General features: G+C 32.5%; 2 protein-coding genes across 2 annotated transcripts; one reads left to right on the top strand and one right to left on the bottom strand.

The window, feature by feature from the left end:
• Nucleotides 1-7,682: 7,682 nt before the first annotated feature.
• LOC132552378 (uncharacterized) lies at nt 7,683-16,619 on the bottom strand. Its single transcript, XM_060216545.1, has 11 exons — nt 16,535-16,619; nt 16,159-16,247; nt 15,137-15,223; nt 14,045-14,560; nt 13,414-13,536; nt 12,905-13,023; nt 11,119-11,194; nt 10,797-10,942; nt 9,809-9,938; nt 8,793-8,869; nt 7,683-8,433 (listed from the first exon to the last, which is right to left on the bottom strand). Exons 1-11 carry the CDS (start codon nt 16,617-16,619, stop codon nt 8,355-8,357), a joined length of 1,527 nt encoding a protein of 508 aa, XP_060072528.1. The 3' UTR covers nt 7,683-8,354.
• A 228-nt stretch (nt 16,620-16,847) lies between these two features.
• LOC132552412 (leucine-rich repeat-containing protein 57-like) lies at nt 16,848-19,483 on the top strand. The gene is made up of 3 exons (XM_060216580.1): nt 16,848-16,865; nt 17,463-18,198; nt 19,117-19,483. Exons 2-3 carry the CDS (start codon nt 17,467-17,469, stop codon nt 19,474-19,476), a joined length of 1,092 nt encoding a protein of 363 aa, XP_060072563.1. The 5' UTR covers nt 16,848-16,865; nt 17,463-17,466; the 3' UTR covers nt 19,477-19,483.

Here is a 19,483-nt window from a genome sequence, read left to right on the forward strand (position 1 = left end):
TTAAACTTGCTTTAATTTATTTTTATTCGATATGAATTCTCCTATATATTGAAATTGACGGTAATGTTGACATTCTCTATGAAAAAAAAATGAAAAGAATACGGGTGTTTCTGCGATATGATATCAGCATTTGTATATTATTATTGTAATCACACATTTATAAAGATAAACATGTGAAATTTTAGATCATTTTTTTTTATTAAGCTTTTTTGTCACTATTTATTTTTTGGATTGCATAACTGAACGTAAGAATTTTGTTGAAATAAGTAAAACATTATTGGACATAATGGTTTTATATGTATCGCTTCTAAGAACCCAAATACCTATTTTCGACAACCTGATTGATAAAAATGGGGGAAAAGAGAAGGAAAAAACGGAAAGAATAAAATTATAATAGTTAAAATACTTTCTTTCCATTTATTTGTACCATTATTATTATCGAAATGAAATTGTGAATCGAAAATATACATATATATGTGTGTGTGTGTGTGTGTGTGTGTGTGTGTGTGTCAGTAACTGACAGTAATTCACAGATCGAGTTTTTCTGATTGTACTAGCTCCGGCTTAACAGTTTTTATTGTAACCTGGTGGCCATGCACTCCTGTGAAGTCAACGTAACAATTCAACACAGTTTAGCGAAGGGAGCGTCCGTCTTGACTAGGAAAGAGGAAAACTCGTAAATTGTTTTAAAAAGGGACTGGAATGATGGGGAACGGTACGTTTTAGATCATGACATTTGCCAATCGGATTGACCTTCTCCTTACCGCGAAACATGGTAGGCAAAGGACATATACAACGGTTTCGCAGTTTTCTCGGTAATGATGACGGACGACCAGAAATTGTGCTGACGATCGCTGTAGCTGTTGGTCTGCAATTTAACAAAGTGGGTAAACTATATAGAGCTTAAACATGGCCGCTTCTCTAATCCAGTCAGTTTGTGAAATATATCTGTGTTCGATACATTTTTTTTCGTTTGAGGTCTCTTCAGTAGAATTAATACTGGTATATTTATCATGAAAAGCAACACTAAAGAGCATATGGATTTAAATATTTATCTGTATATCATTGAAAATATTTTAATATATATCCAAAAGTCGATTTCTTTATATATCCAGAGAGCATTTTCAAAAAGATCGTCAAATAAAAGAAACTGAAAGATTCAAAATTTCGATTTTTCTCTCTTTTCTTTTGTCTCAAACGTCTTGATATGTTTCAGTATCTGTATTCAAATACTTCAGTCACAAGCTGATAAAGACGCACTCATCTATTCAATAGTTATGGTCCAATTATTGATAAAGGACAGTGGAAGGGTTTTATCGATTCTTCAATCAATACTTTGATAAACCAGTTCGTATTTCTTATTTATGTTGATATTTGTTTTCCACAAGGATTTAATAATATATCTATATATTTTTGAAATATTGCTATCGGTCGAATCTATCCGGAAAAACAGATAAAACGTTTTAGTGTTTGTAACGGATTTACTCTTGTTACTACATGCACAAGCTGGTTACTTAAATTTTGAGCTTCTGAAATCATTTAACAACAATAAATATTGGCAACTGCATTGTAGCAAGTACTATGTAAAGTAGGGGTCTGATACCTTTCTTTATTATTTCTAAAGTGACAATCAATATAATTTGTAATATTTTTGTAAAATGTAACCTGCCCTAATAGAGATAATCATTTTAAGAAATGACTATAACAAATAGTCAGTTAAGAAAAAACAACATGTGATGAAACTAAGGCAAAATGGCAATATCAACAATGATAATAAAACCATGTGTCCAAAAAGGATAAGCGTCTATTGCTTCATCGACAACACCCACTATTTAAATCTTGGTCAATCCCAGTAGGTACTGCCATGTTCCAGAGTGTGAAAAGGATACGTATATTTATATTTTTTTGAAAATCTTCAAGTCTATTTCATGCCATTACGTTGAGTCTAACATGGTATTACGTAAATACATACAAGTATATATGGAAAATAATATATCGGGGTGTACTTTAACTTCATAATATTGGTTAGCTTACATGTCATGTCACGTGTATGTGAAATCCGCTTCTGTCATTCCAGTTGTAATATGGAATCGAATACTAAAGAAGTTACTTTTTATCAATGCCTTCGATTTTTTCCGCAAGAAAGCAAAACGATCTATTGGCAAATATATCTGCCTGAATTTATTATGTTTTCTAAAGATAAAAATTGTTCTGTTGTGTAACTAATTTAACTAAGAAACATTGTTTTCAAATTAGGTTTTAGAATTATGTTTAAAATGACTCTTGTGACTATAAGAGCAATGTGAAATGAAGTCATTTATGTTTTTTTCTGCGAATTAGCGATTGACCGATCTCCCAAATAAACAGCATTCAGAGTAAATCTGATTCATAATAAAATATATCGGATATACATATGCCACCAATGACAGAGGAAGTAAAGGACATTTAGCAACAAGGGAGAGAAAGAGTAAAGAGCAAGGACATATTTAACAACAGGGGATAGAATGAGTGAAGAACAGGGATATATTTAGCAACAAGGGAGAGAATTAGTAAAAAAAACATGGATATATTTAGCAACAAGGGACAGAAGGAGTAAAGAACAAGGACATATTTAGAAAGCAGGGACAGAGGGAATAAAGTATAGGGAAACATTTAGCAACAAGGGAAAGAGAGAGTAAAGAGCAGGGACACATTAAGCAACAAGGGACAGAGGGAGTAAAGAATAGGGGACACATTAAGCAATAAGAAACAGAGGGAGTAAAGAATAGGGGATACATTAAGCAACAAGGGACAGAGGGAGTAAAGAATAGGGGACACATTAAGCAACAAGGGACAGAGGGAGTAAAGAGCAGGGACACATTAAGCAACAAGGGACAGAGGGAGTAAAGAATAGGGGACACATTAAGCAATAAGAAACAGAGGGAGTAAAGAATAGGGGACACATTAAGCAACAAGGGACAGAGGGAGTAAAGAATAGGGGACACATTAAGCAACAAGGGACAGAGGGAGTAAAGAGCAGGGACACATTAAGCAACAAGGGACAGAGGGAGTAAAGAATAGGGGACACATTAAGCAACAAGGGACAGAGGGAGTAAAGAATAGGGGACACATTAAGCAACAAGGGACAGAGGGAGTAAAGAACAGGGACACATTTAGAAACCAACGACAGAAAGAGTAAAGAATACGGACATATTAAGGAACAATGGGGAGAGAGAGTGAAGAACAGGGACATATTTAGCAACAAGAGAGTGTAAAGAACAGAGACATATTTAACAGTTTCCATTTGATCACCTTTCGGAATATAAATACGGAGAAAACTTTCGCCATTAAGAAGGTAAGTTGAATGTTAAAAGTATGGTTAAGTTGGATTTTACAAATGAAATGTAAGTTTTAAGCATTTTAGAACGAATATTACATTCGGCGGAAAAAGTCTATAGTTAAAAATTCCAAGAGCGAATAATTCCCCTTTTACAGTATCATTGTTAAAATATAGACCATAGAATTGACTGAGAGTTTAAAAAAAACACGACAAGGTGCTTTATAACCAAATGTGTATACACCATGGTTGTGACATTCAGATTTCGACGATGTCAAAGCTACAACTGGCTATATACGTATATGATGCGGATTGCATGTGTTGTGTTTTTTCTCTGTATATCACTGCATTTACATAGAAATTGAAATGTTATCAATGAAAGATTAAAAGATATTTCCCTCTTGTATCAAAGTGTGTTTGACTATGTCTTTCCATGGCTCATATCATGTAACAATCACAGCCAATAAATTATGTCAGAATATTTGGATTCATAGCCAAGTGACACCCTGAATCATAACTCGAAAATAATTGATAACAACGACTCAGTTATTCCCAAGGACAAATTATGTAACAACGACGCCATAAAAACATTTCACATCGTCAACAAAGTATGAGACAACATAAAAATGCACCGACAAAAATCAATCAAACGAAAGTTAAAAATCATTAAAACGTTCAACAGAAAATGATTTTTAAGTGTGATAAACTTTCTATTTCAAATTGTTTTCCCTGATAGATTTCTTTTCAATTCTCATTAATACATTTATTAGGCCAAAAACTATTTCCCTATCGTACTGACATCATAATCAGCGTTAGTGTCACATCTCCAGACCAAGAGAGACAACTCTTCAATAAAAAAATAAATGGTAAACGAACCGCAATATCTATACTAATAAATGGTGGTCTCTGGTACGCAACATATGAAATGATTTAAAGCCTGTTTTTTAGCATATATGTGTATATGTAAATACATATATTGCGTAACTACAATGTTGGACCCCAGAGTTCTGTCATTTATAACTCCAATTAATGCCATGTAAAGAAAGTTTGATGCTTATAGTTACATTGCATACACGCGTTGTAGCCTTTGCAGATTATCATTTTATTTTGAAAATTACGCACTACCGACATTCGACCGAGAATCGTCGCGGTTTCTATGACAATACTAACGCTAACCTGGTCACGTGTTCAATGCCATTTATGGGTCTTAAAATAACACTTCTTTCTTGTTAATTTACATCATGGTATTGCTGTTATCTTAATATTGAGTTGTTTACACCTGACTTAAACAATGGATGCAAATACGTGGATTTGTAGATGGTTTGTAACAAGTATCCCTAAATGTCATGTTGTTTAGAAGCCACAACGACATCTCTTCCGTCCATTGTACGTCCGTCCGGCTGTTATGTTGAATAGGCCCCATTTACACTAAAGGAATGAAACTTAACATTCTTCCGTCACTAAACTGGACGTAACAGAGAGATTGACGGCAGCGAAAAGGGTATAGTCTAAACCTTCAAGGTTAAATCTGTAGAAAAATACATCACTTTTAGAAAAATTGTTGAGAATCAACATGAATCTTACAGTATCCAACCAAGGCAGGAGAATGTGGAGACTATAAGTCAACGATCAATGCCACGTTTAAAGCAGAGAAAGGGCCATTAATTAAAAGAAATGGAAAGAGTCTTAATATATCGAAACCAAAACAGAAACGCAAAGCAGTACAGTGTTCGGAGAATTTTAACGGTTCATCCACTCAACTCGATAATGGGCATTTTGAAATATTGTTTACTGTATTTTTCCTCATTATAATCAACAAAGCACTTCTTAAACGAGCGGTTTTTTTTCAAACTTGATTTACCAAACATTTTTTCTAATGGAATGGACGTTTAGAATTACATTTGCGTGGCCTTACAAAGACAAGACATGTTTTTTTTTTCTTTCGTTTTTATGAATACACAATATTTAAGTCTATATAATGTTTACTTCGTGAATAACCGACGAATGTTTAATAATTTACTCTTAAAAGCCACCAATTTGTAATCTAGAAAATTATTACCATCATAAGATGTTTCTATAAAAACCTTATCACATTTCACATAACACTTCTCACTGCAGCGCTATGCAATGATACACTGTGTATGAAAAGTATGTTAAAAAGTCATGCCGTGGTGCGTTTATTAATTAATGAAACATACAGAATGAGACGGAATTATATGAAGAAGAAAAGGAAGAAAATATCGACATGTAAACAGAATCTCAGCCTAAGCTCAAATTCGATGAAACTAGGGCAAACTATGAACAAAAGTATCACTTAAACGGTAAAAGTACCAGGCGAATCAGACCAGGTGTTCCAGAAGGACAGGCGTCTTCTTCTTCAACATTACCCTAGTCAATTAAAGTAAGTAATGTAATGATAGCTTAAATTTGATGAGACTTGGGCAAAATATGAAAAACAGTTTCACTTAAACAGTAAAAGTACCGGGAGAATCAGACAAGATGTTCCAGAATGGCAAGCGTCTTCTTTTTTAACATTACCTCAATCAACCAAAGTAAGTAATGTCACGATCCAAAAGGGGGACAAGGATAACATCGACTGAACCACCTGATCTACGAACGAGCATCGAACATATCCAACTTTAAAACGCACAAGAAATTAGTATATTCCCAAATGAAATCGAAAATACAGTTTGGTAGGATCTGTCGTTCTCTCTATCAAATGAACAGTTTACACAAGCAGATCCAAGAAAATGTTACTTTACCTTGTGAAATTTTTCTTCGGATAATTGTATATATGTTACAAATGAACGAGATTTGATGGTGAAACATAGGATACTGATGGTACGACAATATGTTATTGATTACCCGAGATTTATCTTATACGTTTCTATAAATTGCATAATTGTTATGACTTCTACAATCTACAATAAATGTACATACTATGAAGGCTGAATATCAGTGATGATGTAACATTAACATGGAAATAAACACTGTCTATTTATGTCGGACTGCCGGTAACCTTTATACTTCGGGCGGAATTAAAATCTTAAATTGTTTTATAATTTAATTTCTTTAGATAAGATTGAGACCTTGCCGTAATAATGTATAGTTACTATTTTCACTACTCTATAAAATGCACGTTTTCGCTTTAGTTTTGTCTATAAACTAAAAGCGTGTCAACGAATGCATATGCCCCTTTAACGAAAGCATCTTAAACTGCCTCTAAAATGCATATACACGTGGTTTATGTAAATTTCTTCTGTTAAATAATTTATAATAATCGTATACATACACATGTGTACGGAAATCGCTACTACACAGGTTAATCGAAGAGAGGATTTATTGCATCGTAAATCACATCAATGAATGAAATAACATCAAATTGACTGTCCCACTTGGCTAATTACACTGTCAATTATAATCTATTTTAGTTTAATTAAACTCAAAATCGGCTCGTCCCAACGGCAATATGTCTACGGATCATAAATATCAACACTGAACTGTGTCGTTAACTAGGACATCTACGGCCGTTATAGATGAGAAAATGTTGCTAACAAATATTATTTTAACGACTGTAAATATTATATGACATCTTATTGTTTTAATAACTTCAGAAACGTCACAGAAAATACGACATTTCAAAAGAATCTTAATTCAAACTCAAAATCAATGAAGCATGCAGGATTAATGACACTGTGATAAAATATTAAGAACAGAAAGACTTACACAGCGACGTCTGAAAAGTCAAAAAAAAAAAAAAGAAAAAAAATGTCAGTTGCAAGTAAGTAATGTCAGGTTGCTAAATAAAGGCTAGACAACAACAATACGACCATTATGATGACTAATTCTATTTTTCATCATCTACATCAACCTTGTCAGTTGTCGACACCAAGCAAGAAAATCAAGCAAGAAAATCGTGGTATTGGGAACAAACCCTTGAATATGGAATCAACTGCTTGAAAATACTCTTACAATTGTCATAGACAATACCAGGTATTGGGACATCAAACCCATACCCTTTACATACTTCTTAACCGTGTGTCACTAATCATTTGACTTACCATCCATGAAAAAGAAAACATTTTAAAATAAAATCTAGAAAATGTATGTGAAACAGTCTCCAACTCTCTGCACGTAAGCAAAACCCCTAGATTAATTTGAAAAAGCTGTCAAATATGAGTTTTGATCAGTCAATGGCAACCCCGGTGACATGACATAAATGTATGGACGAACCAATGGGGAACATTAGCTGATCTCCCACACTTTCCCTACTCCCATTACAAGGCAACGACATAAAAATCATGTTCAAAACAAGTCTTTTAACTAAAATTTAATTTCAAATAATTGATCAAGTAACGTACAACATGTCTGTATATGTAATAACAAATTTAAAAAAAAACATTTTTAAAATACATCAAGATAATAGTAAAAACTGGTTGTGGGTGAAGATATCATTCAAATTCAATTAACTCAATGTTAAAGTGGAATGTTTGTATTTTCGTTCAATCATTTGTACGTTTTGTAACACTGAAGTGCCATAAAATTACCTAAAACAAAAAAGAAATATTACTTTCTCTCCCACCAGACAATGTAAAGTTTTTTGTTTTTGTTTTTTTTTCATTTTATAGAGTGTTATCAAATGATTCAAGCAAAATGAATATATTTTTCATGGAAGCAATATCTTTTTTTCCTTTATTAATTTTATTTTGAAGTCTGTTTTCATGATTTCATTCCCTCCTAAAAACAGTCAAAAAGTGACCCCTCAAAAATGACCACATTTCATAGTATTAAACAGTATTGCAAACCCACAAATACATATGTACATTGTAAGTAATGGACACAACACTTAGCATATCCACCTTCAGGTAAAAACAGTACTCACAGCTACCCCAGATATTTATTGTGATCCACAGCTTGAAATGAAAATTAAAAACCCGACAATCTGATCTAATATGGTTGCCAGTAAGAAGACAAATAGCTTCTAATATGGTTGACACTGAAAATGTCTAATTACGCATCAACTGTATGGTGAATACATTCAGGACCATGGTCGTGTGTTGGCAGTAAACAGAGTAAAATTGGCAAACACTGGTAGATGGTCTGAAGCAGCTTTGTGTCTGCAAAACAAAATGAGCTATGATTTTTTATTTCATTCGCTACTACTATTTTTCACCTTTTTTACAAATAGTTATCTGATATTATTTTTGAATTCCAATATTAAAGCATAAATATGATTCAGATTTCAACTCTTTGAGTAAAGTTCATCAATGAATAATGGTGAAACAGTCATTAAATTACTTGCTTTAGACGGATACAACTACAGCCAGTAGATTTCATGGTCATTAACTTGAATTAATGGAAAATGGGTGAAGCCTTCATTTCATGGCCATTAAAAGTGTGCATTCTTTAAGACCATGTCATTTATGTATAATTGATGGTTTTAATGCATGTATATACAATAGGTATATAAACATACCCTCTTTTTTTGTCATCTGGTGTCGTAACTTCAGCAATCTGTATATCTTTAGACTTCTTTACAAAGATGTAATCAATCTACAAAAAAAAACATACTGATAATTTGATTTTATATAATTACATATTTTTTTATCTTGCAAATTGTTTTGGTATATTAGGGTTAATATTATCTAGAATAAAGATAAACAACAAATACAATACAATTGTACCAAAAATATAACCTGTCTACATAGGTCACCGAAGGGAGCAGAGAAAAGTGACCTTTTTAGGCAGGTTGTCTATATGTATAGATTCATTTACAACAATGTTACAACATTAGCATGCTGGGAAAAGAAACAGGGTCTTTGACGTTTTTCAATATATTCAGTTTCAATTACAATAATGATTTCATATTGGGAACCTGAGCAAAAAAAGGGATCTTTACAGACAGGAGGTCTTTATATACAGTTTCAGTCAGAGCAATAATATTACATAGGATGTCTTTATATACAGTTTCAGTCAGAGCAATAATATTACATAGGGACCCTGAACAAGTGGCCTTCATTTAAAGGTTATTAATACATGTATATAATATAAAGGTAAAATCAATACAGTAATTTACTAAGGTTTTTAGGCTTAGTAGCAAACTTTAGGTAATTGTTTAATGACTTGGTAACAACGTTATGACCTTATTGATAGTACTAGTGAGGGAACTAATAACGTTACTTCCTATAAGGTATCACGTCACTAAATGATACAGTTAAAGACAATTTCATATTTATAAGTATAATATATATATCTGTGTGTATGCGTGTGTGTGGGTGTGTGTGAGTGGGTGTCTATTTAGACACTGGTTTGTCCATTTTAATGATATTCTGTGGTATAATTGATTCAATGTAAAACAAATGTCAATAAATTCTAAAGCAAAAACCTAACAGTTTGATCCTAAAGTATGGATGGGTTTGCTCTTCAAGGTCATTTCTTATCTTTTTTGTGGAAATGAAACAAATATCAAGAACACTCCATATAAAACCTTACACGCTTGGACAGCTCATTCTTCAGTGTGTTATAGGTAAGACCGGGAGTCTCCTGGCCATGAAGCTCCAGCCAAACATCTACAAAATCTGTAGGTCGTTGATTTTCAAGGGAAACCTCTCCTCGTAAAAATCTGTAAATAAATATATAAGTGTCAAATCATATGTTTCCTCTAATAAATTAATTTCTGGGTAATTGATACACTGACCTACTTCTATTACTATTCATAAGAAATGCTTATAATACAAGCTCTAAGTTTGTTTTCCCATCTCATATGTATAAATGTATGTGTTAGATTGTTGAATATTAAATAAATGTTGATTAAACTAAATCTTTTGGGTCATTCATATCATGAGTTATTCCCCTTGGAATAAATACAGAAGTATTTGGAGCTATTCTTAAAGATATTATTGCAATATTCAAATCCTGAATTTCAATCAATCATAATAATAAATTTGCATGTTAATTATGTGTGATATATGATTAAATATTTCCTTATTTCATATTCACTATGTAGCCATAGAATCAAGTATCTGAGAGCTCTCTCTTCATTAATCACTTAGCTTAGGAAAATAATTTTTTTCTGTACATTTTAGTCAATTTGCTCCATGATTTATTGTTTACAGAAGATTTTTTCTTCTTTCTTGCCCTTTGAGGAATCATTATTCAGCTTTACTAGACAATCAAAAGAAAGATAACAAACAATAATAGTATTTCTAATATCATCAAACGTTTTTCAACAGAAATGCTTCATTCAAGCAAGATCCATGTGATCAACACAGATCATTATTCTGATAGAGATAAACAACTTTCTAGAAAAAACTGATACATTTGTACCTACAAAACATTATCCTGATGTGTAAATTTGTTTAAAATCAAAACCACAGGGGATAAAACACTAGGGCTGAGCATTGAACACATTCATTATCTGACACAGGTCTTAAGTTTCATTTCTTTAATAATTGCAAATATTTAATATATGTAAATGTACCTGATAGCAGGTTCATCAGGTTCTGCATTCAGATCTCCCATAAAAATGACTGGTCCCTGGAGTTTTTCAGCATATTGCCATATTGCAACAACTGATTTCTCCCTGGCTTCATGACTCAGGGAGAGATGAGTATTTAAAATATTGATCTGAAGTGAAAAAAAAAATTAAATGAATTTGAGCAAAGGTAAACAAGTTTGACATACTTATTTTTCCACTTTTCTTTAGAAATATTTTCCTCTTTGAAATCAGCAACAGGTATAAAATGGTAGAAAGACTGATGTAACTTTTAATTCACCAAAATTTAACTGAATACTGAACATACCTGTATTCCTGAAGGATGAGAGATGACTGCATGCAGACATACTCTTTGATGAGAGTCAGCACTATTGCTTCTGTTCCTGAATAAACAGATTCAATCATTTCAGATTGTTTCAATATTATAGGTAAGTCTTTCTGGTATATAGTCAACACAGACATTCAAAAGGCAATTAACAAGAGGGTCATAGCCCTCAATGGTCATCTGACAATAGATGAATGGATGGAAAAAACACAGAATTTGTAGAAATTCTTCTCATTTTGGAGTCCCATCCCTAAGTCCCTAGGGGTCAAATCAACTTTCTGAATTTAAGAAATGATGCTTCATCCCAAATGATTTTTTAGACCAAATTTGGTTGAAATCCAACCAGGTGTTAAGCATGAGTAGTGTTTACAGGCGACGGACAGCGCATGACGCTGGGCAATTCATGATAGCAACATGTCATGTATTAAAGCTGTATCTACTATGACAATGTTGAAATGAGTCAACTTAACCTATTTGTCCAGCAATAAGCCCATGTATATACTACACATAGCTTGACAAGCAATATTCTATACGACTGTTTAGTAACATTATATACTAAAGCAATTTCATTGCCCTGTAATAAGCCTACCCCTTAACTTTGAGTAAGTAATATAATGATTCCTGCCAGCTAAGTGTCTTAAAAGCCCAATCCTGGACTTTGTGTGAGAACTTCAGTATTGACCCCCTTGGGGTTATTGTCCTGTAATAATTTCTGACTTGAGTATGGCATCATTGGTTGACCTCTTGGGCTTATTATAAGATATATATGACATCCATACTTTTTACTGGAAAAAAGTACTAGTTTCCTTAATCTATGAGATCAAGTTAAAAACAATTTATTTCAATGATCTATGAATGTGATGTGCAGAATATATACACTCTACCTCTGAACATATAGTATAGGTGAAAACATTTTTCTTCAATCAGGTTTTTCCACCATACCCCTCCTGTATTGCGGTAAAGCATCTATTTCACCCGAGGACTTAAGGTGTTGCTAAGAGGTATAATGCATGGAATTGATAATTTGCTTAAAAATAATAAGCAGAAAGCCTATTCATGGATAGAAGTGATTTATTCTAGAATCCTGGAACAGCCCTAGGTAAATCCTCTTATAACTGGGAGATTATGGCTGTTCTGTTAATTTTTTAAAACTCATTCTAGTGACTTTTAAAACTATTGTTAGAATCAAAAAGTCTCTCCTGTTGTCAGTTTGGACAGGCAGAATTGGTTGGAATAATCCCAGTCAAACCCTCTAAATATAACACATCAGAAAATCCAGAACTAGAAGGTTACTGGATCATAGATTTTATGCCGTGTGTTGGATAAATACACAAGTGTGTATGCTGTTCACCAAAATTTCTGCAGGGGTTACCGTTTTATTTCTCCTTTATTCTTAATGTCTGTTGATTTTATAATTAACACAATAGTTTCACCCTATTTGACTTATAAGCAATCGAACTAGCTATATATTTAAAAGAATTTCCGCAAATTAGATATCATACATTTATTTAAATATATGGTAAATTGAAATATTTAATTTCCATAAGAACATAAGTAGATGATTTTGAACAGATTTCTTCAAAATCATCTTATGAAATCCTAACTTGCGCAGAATTTTCCTTTAAATTAAATACAGTTATCCCTGGTAAGCCTCAAATTGGTACAGTATATTTGGAAAACTATTTGTAAAATTTCCATGTAAATTTGCATGTCATTAGTTACAAACAAAAAATGCTGTCATACTTTTATGTGAGACATGAAAACAGACCTGAAAAGAAGTAAATGGTTGACTGACATGATGGGATACTTGGAGAAGATGGCCACTCCCTCCTCTGTGCGACCCTCATACAAACTGTTCGGCTGCAGTTGGCCAGGTTGAAATACAAACTGAAACACAAAAGAGACAAGAAGATTGAAATACAAATTTGAACAATATATATGGCAAGGGCTTAAAACAGGAAAATTGGAGACCTACAGATTGACAGTCTTTTGCCAATTTTTGCAATCTTTTGCCAAGATTAAATTACATTTGTGCTTAAATATCTTATTATATTCTGTAGTACTCTATAACCAGATCTCTCCAGTTTGAGTCAAAAATCTATATTGGAGATCTAAGTAAATGGAGATGAACTGGAGACTTCTGATCAGCCAACTTAGGGAGACTTGACAGGTGTGTTTAAATACAAATTAAGAAAGCACACAAAAAACAGGTTCAGAAAACACAATATATCTTACTCGCTAATCAGTTTTTTTTTTAAAACAATAGGAAACAATTGCCTGATATCCCTCCAGCATGTCTGCAAGATGTTGAACCTGATTTGGACCAAGTTGTCCCCCCTTGGAGTACTCATAGCGGACTTCCTGGAAACCTATAATATCTGGTGTACTTCTAGTAACCACCTAAATTTTCAGAAAAACATTAATTAGTGTACATAAAGTATCAAATAAAAAAAGTATGAAGTATAGAGTTAATTCTATACTAACATCACAATTACTTTCATTTCCTATCTACATGTACCTACAAATCCAGGGACAAATCACCCCTACACATTTTTTCCCAAGTTGTCATATAAAAACCTGAGATATTTAACATGCTATACATATATGGAAGGTCTCTTTATTTACTTGGATTTTTTTTATGGAATATATCCTGACATTTCAAAATGTAGATAAATCAATGCAAACCATGGCAACAACTTCTACATATAATATATCAATATAACAGCAATATCAAGATTTTATAAATACATTTTCTATGGTTTTCATAACAAAATATATGCCCAGGAAAATTTCAAATACGGAAGAGTGGACTTCGTCCTATCTGAAGGGCATATATCAGATTAATGCTACTATATTTCATTGAAACATTTTGTAGGATAAACACAATGTACTTGACAGTGAAACAAACCTCTCCAAAATATTCAATTCTTTTCACATAATGTTTATCCTTTCCTGATAATGAATTCATGTTCCATGTGTTGAAGCTCATCACTGTAAAATCATGTTTTGATGGATGTTCCTTCTTGAAGTTGATACCAGATCCTGACATTTTATCAGAATCTTTTAGCCAATGGCTAGCATCCTTATGAAAATATTCCTGACTACCTTCATCTTTTTGTAACAAGACATCTGATTGGCAATTCATCGGTTGTGGACTTGTTCCACAGGGCATTGATGGTGGTAATCCTTCTGTGTGTGACTGGAGATCAAAATATGTGTGAGAGTAAATACTGAAGACTTCTTTTGGAAACATGGACACTGCAAATTGATGAATAAAGCCTGTCTCCTGTTTCTCCCAGTAAAGTGTGAACTTGTAAAGAAATCCAAAAAGAATGAGATGTAGAGGTGACACTCCATCATGTCCATCTTTTAGCAAGTCTTCCTGGTAGAGGGGATTTTCTTCATCAATAGAATACACCAACTCCTGTAGAAATAAGAAAACTATAGCTATAATACTGTATTAATCTTGTTATAAGCCCAGGGGAGCAACAAAAGAGTCTTTGTCTCAACAAAAAAGGACAATAACTAAAAAACCAGAGAGTATCAATAAATTGTCAATTTTAATGCAATATTATCCGGTCCTTAAATTACTTGTACACAATTGATTGTCATATCATTTTTTCTGTAACAAATACCTTATTTTGACCCTGATGTTAATAAATCACTGCACCACTTATCTTTGATCATTTTATCAGTGCAATACTGTGATTGTCATACTGACCTTTCACCTCATTATCAATACAACACTACAGTACTGACTTTAATCATATTATCAATTCAACACTGCCATACTCACATTTGACCCTATTACCAATATAACACAGTCGTACTGAGCTTTGACCACTGTCAATACAAAAGACATGTAGACGTCTTTCTTGATCTTGCAACGTCAGACAATTATGCATTTCACTTGGGATAACTAAATGTAAGGGATTTTAAAAATGAATTAGACAAATTCTGATTAGTTTTACATACATTTTAATATGCAATATATACTTACCAGTTTCTGGATATCAGAGGTTTTAGTTTGGTTCAGGAAAGTTGGCACCGACCAAGGGAACCTTTGCTTTGCAAAGATGTAGGAAAACTAGAAAGTGAAAAAGAGCATAATTAATTACAAAATTGTGGAAAAAATTACAGCAATTATTGCTCGCTGTTTCTTTCCCATGTTCTAGAAATGACTTGTACCATACTCCTGAATCAAATAAATCATAATGACTGATTTTTTTTTCTAGTTACCTACTTAAAATGTTACTGACTATATAACAGCATAAAACATATTATATTATAATGTTAAAATATACTTACTAACATAGGCTGAAGAAGTTTGTTGTTAGTATTTTTTTTTTGGCCGGGAAATGTTAGTTGTTTAAACTTTTCCAACTTACCTGAGTCATGCATGCCTATAGAAGCTGATTTACAACGACTAAAAACCACTGCACTATTGTTATGGATGTTGATGATCCTTTATTTCTAGATATAATTTGCACTTATAATTATGCTATAATATATTCATTCAATGCCACAATTTGATACAACTGGAGTGTTGATTCTCTTACAATATTTCTTTATTATCTTTTTTAGTACAAAATGAATTTCAACATAATTCTTTCTATCATTTTCTTGTAATGACTTTATATATCTTAGAATGTTTCATAAACACTTTTTATATCAAAATACACATGTACATGTACCTACAGTGTATTTCACAAATACTAAACTATTATTGTATTTAAAACTTTATCCATATAATACATTGTTTAAATTTTTTGGAAAAAATTAGCATCTCAAATATGAGATAACAAAATATAAATGTATATACTTTATAAAGTAGTTGAGTACCATATACATGTGTAGATAATATTCATAAATAGTAGTGATTTTTTTAAAAGAACTTAAATGAACAGCCCTAACACTATCAGTTATTGTAATCCCTTCATTGAAAAATGTTATCATGATGTTTGCACAAACATGACATAGAAATATGGTAAAATAATTACAAAGACTATTTAAATGACTTACTTCAATAACTGCCACATAGTCCTTGTCTTCACTTGAAACTTTCTCATCTATTCTGTGTAATATTCCACCATATTCTATTTTACTATAATCTGAAAAAAACAAAAATAAACAAACAAATAAAAGTTTAATCATATGTCCTGTACTAACATACATGATCAACAAATAAAGTTTTCACACCATTAAAATCTACTTTTGCTTAAGAGTACCAAAGGTTTTCTAGACTGAATTCCAATTATAAACCTTCAAACTTGGACTTGTGCAAGTCCATCACCAAATATGACAGGTGTCTGAATTGATGTGATAATGGGAAAGTATATGTATTATACAGTCATGTTTAACCATGTGATTAGACATTACAATTACATGTTATAGTTACCCGGTTCGTCTGGTATTTGTTGTCTACAACTGACAAAATAAAGGGACACACAACATTGAAATATCAGCAAGTAGACCACTTCCATCTTCCATTGCAGCATCTCAGGGAACTCTTTTGTGCATGGAGGTAAGAATTTTTTTCTTCCGAACGAATTGTATTAGCTCAGTGTCTATGATAAATCTAGAGAACACTCAAGCGGAATTCAGTTCTCATGGTAGTTGTGACGCTCAGTTTTCACTTTCAAGATTTGTTATGGACCAATAATCCTATTGCCGATAAAAGTGTAAAGCCAGACACAGTCATGATAACGACGAACGAAAAACCATTGAAGGTAATGAGATCAGTAGGGTCCCATACACGATGTTTTTTTTTCTTAGTGGACTTGAAACCACGAATGCATTCGAACGCTTAGAAGCTTTTATATTTCTACACGATAAGAATTTCTAATACATATGTGTACATGGTATATGTATACGTATATGTGTAATATAGTCTAGGTGTCCGATTGTCGATTGTCAAAAAACTTTACGGACAGTTATTCTTACGAATTATGTAGGCTATAGACTGTCACTAACGAGATGCTTCGACAAAAACCTACTGTAATAATTTCAATTATTCATTTTCATAATTAATAATTTGGTATATAATATGTGTTATATGTAGACTTTTATACAAATGCAAACTACATAATGTGCATGTATTTTTCTTCTTCTTCAATTTCAAACGCTAAAACAGCATGACAAGGTGTGTGTACTTGAGTGAAAATATTTAAGAAATTCAAATTGATTAAACCAAATTTTATCATATTTAGATAAATGACGTAAGTATCATCCGAGAACCACCTCTTATATACAAATTGTATGTTTCAGGAGCATTTTTTTTTTCAGTTAAACTTATTCTTCCACGTCTTTCCTTTATTTCTTTACAGGAGTATGGATTTATTACAAATTGAAGAAATTATCCAGAAAGCAGAGAAATTAAACAAAGAAGTTTTAAATCTAAGTCATCGGAGTATAAAAGTTGTTTCTAGTAATATACAGAAGCTTTCCAGTCTTCGTAAACTGATGCTTAACGACAATGAAATCCTGATGCCTCCGTCTGAGGTCACAAAATTAATTCTTCTGGAGGAGCTAGTATTGAATAATAATAGATTGACAATGTTACCAATGGGAATAAAATCTCTGACAAACCTCCAATACCTAAACTTATCCAACAACCCACTTGGAGTTCTGGGTGATGAAATAGGAGAGCTGTGTTCATTAACTCAATTATGGCTTGTAGGATGTCAGCTTACAAATCTATCAGAAAGTGTGTGTAGATTAAAACAACTCAGAAAATTAAGTTTAAGAGAAAATTTCATTTCAGAAATTCCTAAAGGATTCGATGGCCTTTCTAATTTGATGTGGTTAAGTTTAGCTGAAAATAAATTTGATCAATTACCTAAAAAACTTGAAACAATGCCCAGTTTAGCATATCTTAATCTAGATCACAACCAGTTCCAAGAAGTTCCAGTGTTTGTGTTAGGACTTAGTGCTCTCACTAACCTGTCTATGAAGGGCAATCTTATCATGAATGTGGATGATGACACCATCTTGGCCTTGTCAAAACTGACCAAATTTGATCTAAGAGATACCTGTATTGTGGAAAAGCCTGCACATTGGAAGGTCAGTATTTGTCAAAATAGTTCTATACTGTTTTTTTTTTCATCAGGTTTATTAATCTGAATGTGATAACAATGTAGCAGTCACTAGGTGTACAATAATAAGTTTGCCTTTATCAACAGCTTTTGACATTAAATAGTTCTCCAACAAATGCAGGAGTATATTAATGTCCAAATTATAACTTTACATACTAAAAATAAAATGTAGGTGAATATATTATATGGGGAAAAACTATATATTATGATATGATTTCGTGGTCAGATGGTGCAGTGGTAACACACTTCCTTCACCTAGACATTGGGTTTTCCATTCCTATAATGGATGTGAAGAGATATGGGGTCACCTGACCGAACATGTGGGTTTACTCTGGGTACTCTGGCTTCATCCCACAGCTAAACCGCAAGCATGCTTCCATCTGGGCCAACAAGATCGATTAATATAATTCAGAATAACTTACTTCGCAATTGACGTAGAATAAAAAGTTTATCTTAAGTTGAATATGATACTGGTAATACATGTGTGCAAGATTCAGTTCTTTAGAGATTTATAAAACAAGTGTTGTGAATTTTTCATTTTAGTTGATCAAGATTATTAGAGACTCAATGAAATATCATTCTATATCTATTTTCATTTTTTCATTCTCTTTTTTTTTTTTTTTTTTACAAGATTTCAAAAGTCAGATGATAAACACATACATAAATTGGTAACAAATTCCCTCATTTCTGTGGCATAGTTTGTTGATTTGCAAATAAAAAGTATAATCCAAAGATATGATTACTGTACATTGGATGTATTGTGACATCAAGTAAGATACAAAGTAGATAGATATCTTCATAGGTGTAAGCTTGTACTTTTTTCCTTGTAATGTATACATGTATACAAATACAATATCATTTCTACATGGTGTAATTTTTCATTCAGGGCTTGGAATATATTAAGGTAGGAAACAGTGAAAATGAGAGAGAAGAACTTGAAAATCAGTTTGAAAAACTGAAAGAAATTGAGGAAGAATCAACACTAGAGGATGATGAGGATGAAGAGGAAGATGAAAATGATGAGGATGAAGAAGATGATGAGGATGAAGAAGAAGAAGAAGAACAGGATGAAAATGAAATGGGAAATGTAAAGGTGGAAGAAAAAACAGACAGTGCTTCTAAAGACAATAATAATGATGATAAAGTGGAAGGATGTGAAGATGAAAAGGGAGAGAATGAAGAAAAAAAAGATAATGTATCAGTCGGTGAGAAATCTGATTTAAAACTTAGGAATGGAGTCTGTTGAAATTTGT

This window comes from Ylistrum balloti, unplaced genomic scaffold (genome assembly GCF_031769215.1).
Source record: "Ylistrum balloti isolate Yb309-2 unplaced genomic scaffold, AGI_CSIRO_Ybal_v1 Utg370246, whole genome shotgun sequence".
Lineage (NCBI taxonomy): Eukaryota > Metazoa > Mollusca > Bivalvia > Pectinida > Pectinidae > Ylistrum > Ylistrum balloti.

Coding starts and splice junctions, on each gene's coding strand:
- LOC132552378 (XM_060216545.1), bottom strand. CDS start 16,619: ATGGAAGTGGTCTACTTGCTGATATTTCAATGTTGTGTGTCCCTTTAT. Junction 9,939..10,796: donor CCTGATGAACCTGCTATCAG/GTACATTTACAT, acceptor ATTTATTTACAG/ATTTTTACGAGGAGAGGTTT. Junction 8,434..8,792: donor CCAGATGACAAAAAAAGAGG/GTATGTTTATAT, acceptor TTTGTTTTGCAG/ACACAAAGCTGCTTCAGACC.
- LOC132552412 (XM_060216580.1), top strand. CDS start 17,467: ATGGATTTATTACAAATTGAAGAAATTATCCAGAAAGCAGAGAAATTA. Junction 18,199..19,116: donor AAAAGCCTGCACATTGGAAG/GTCAGTATTTGT, acceptor TTTTTCATTCAG/GGCTTGGAATATATTAAGGT.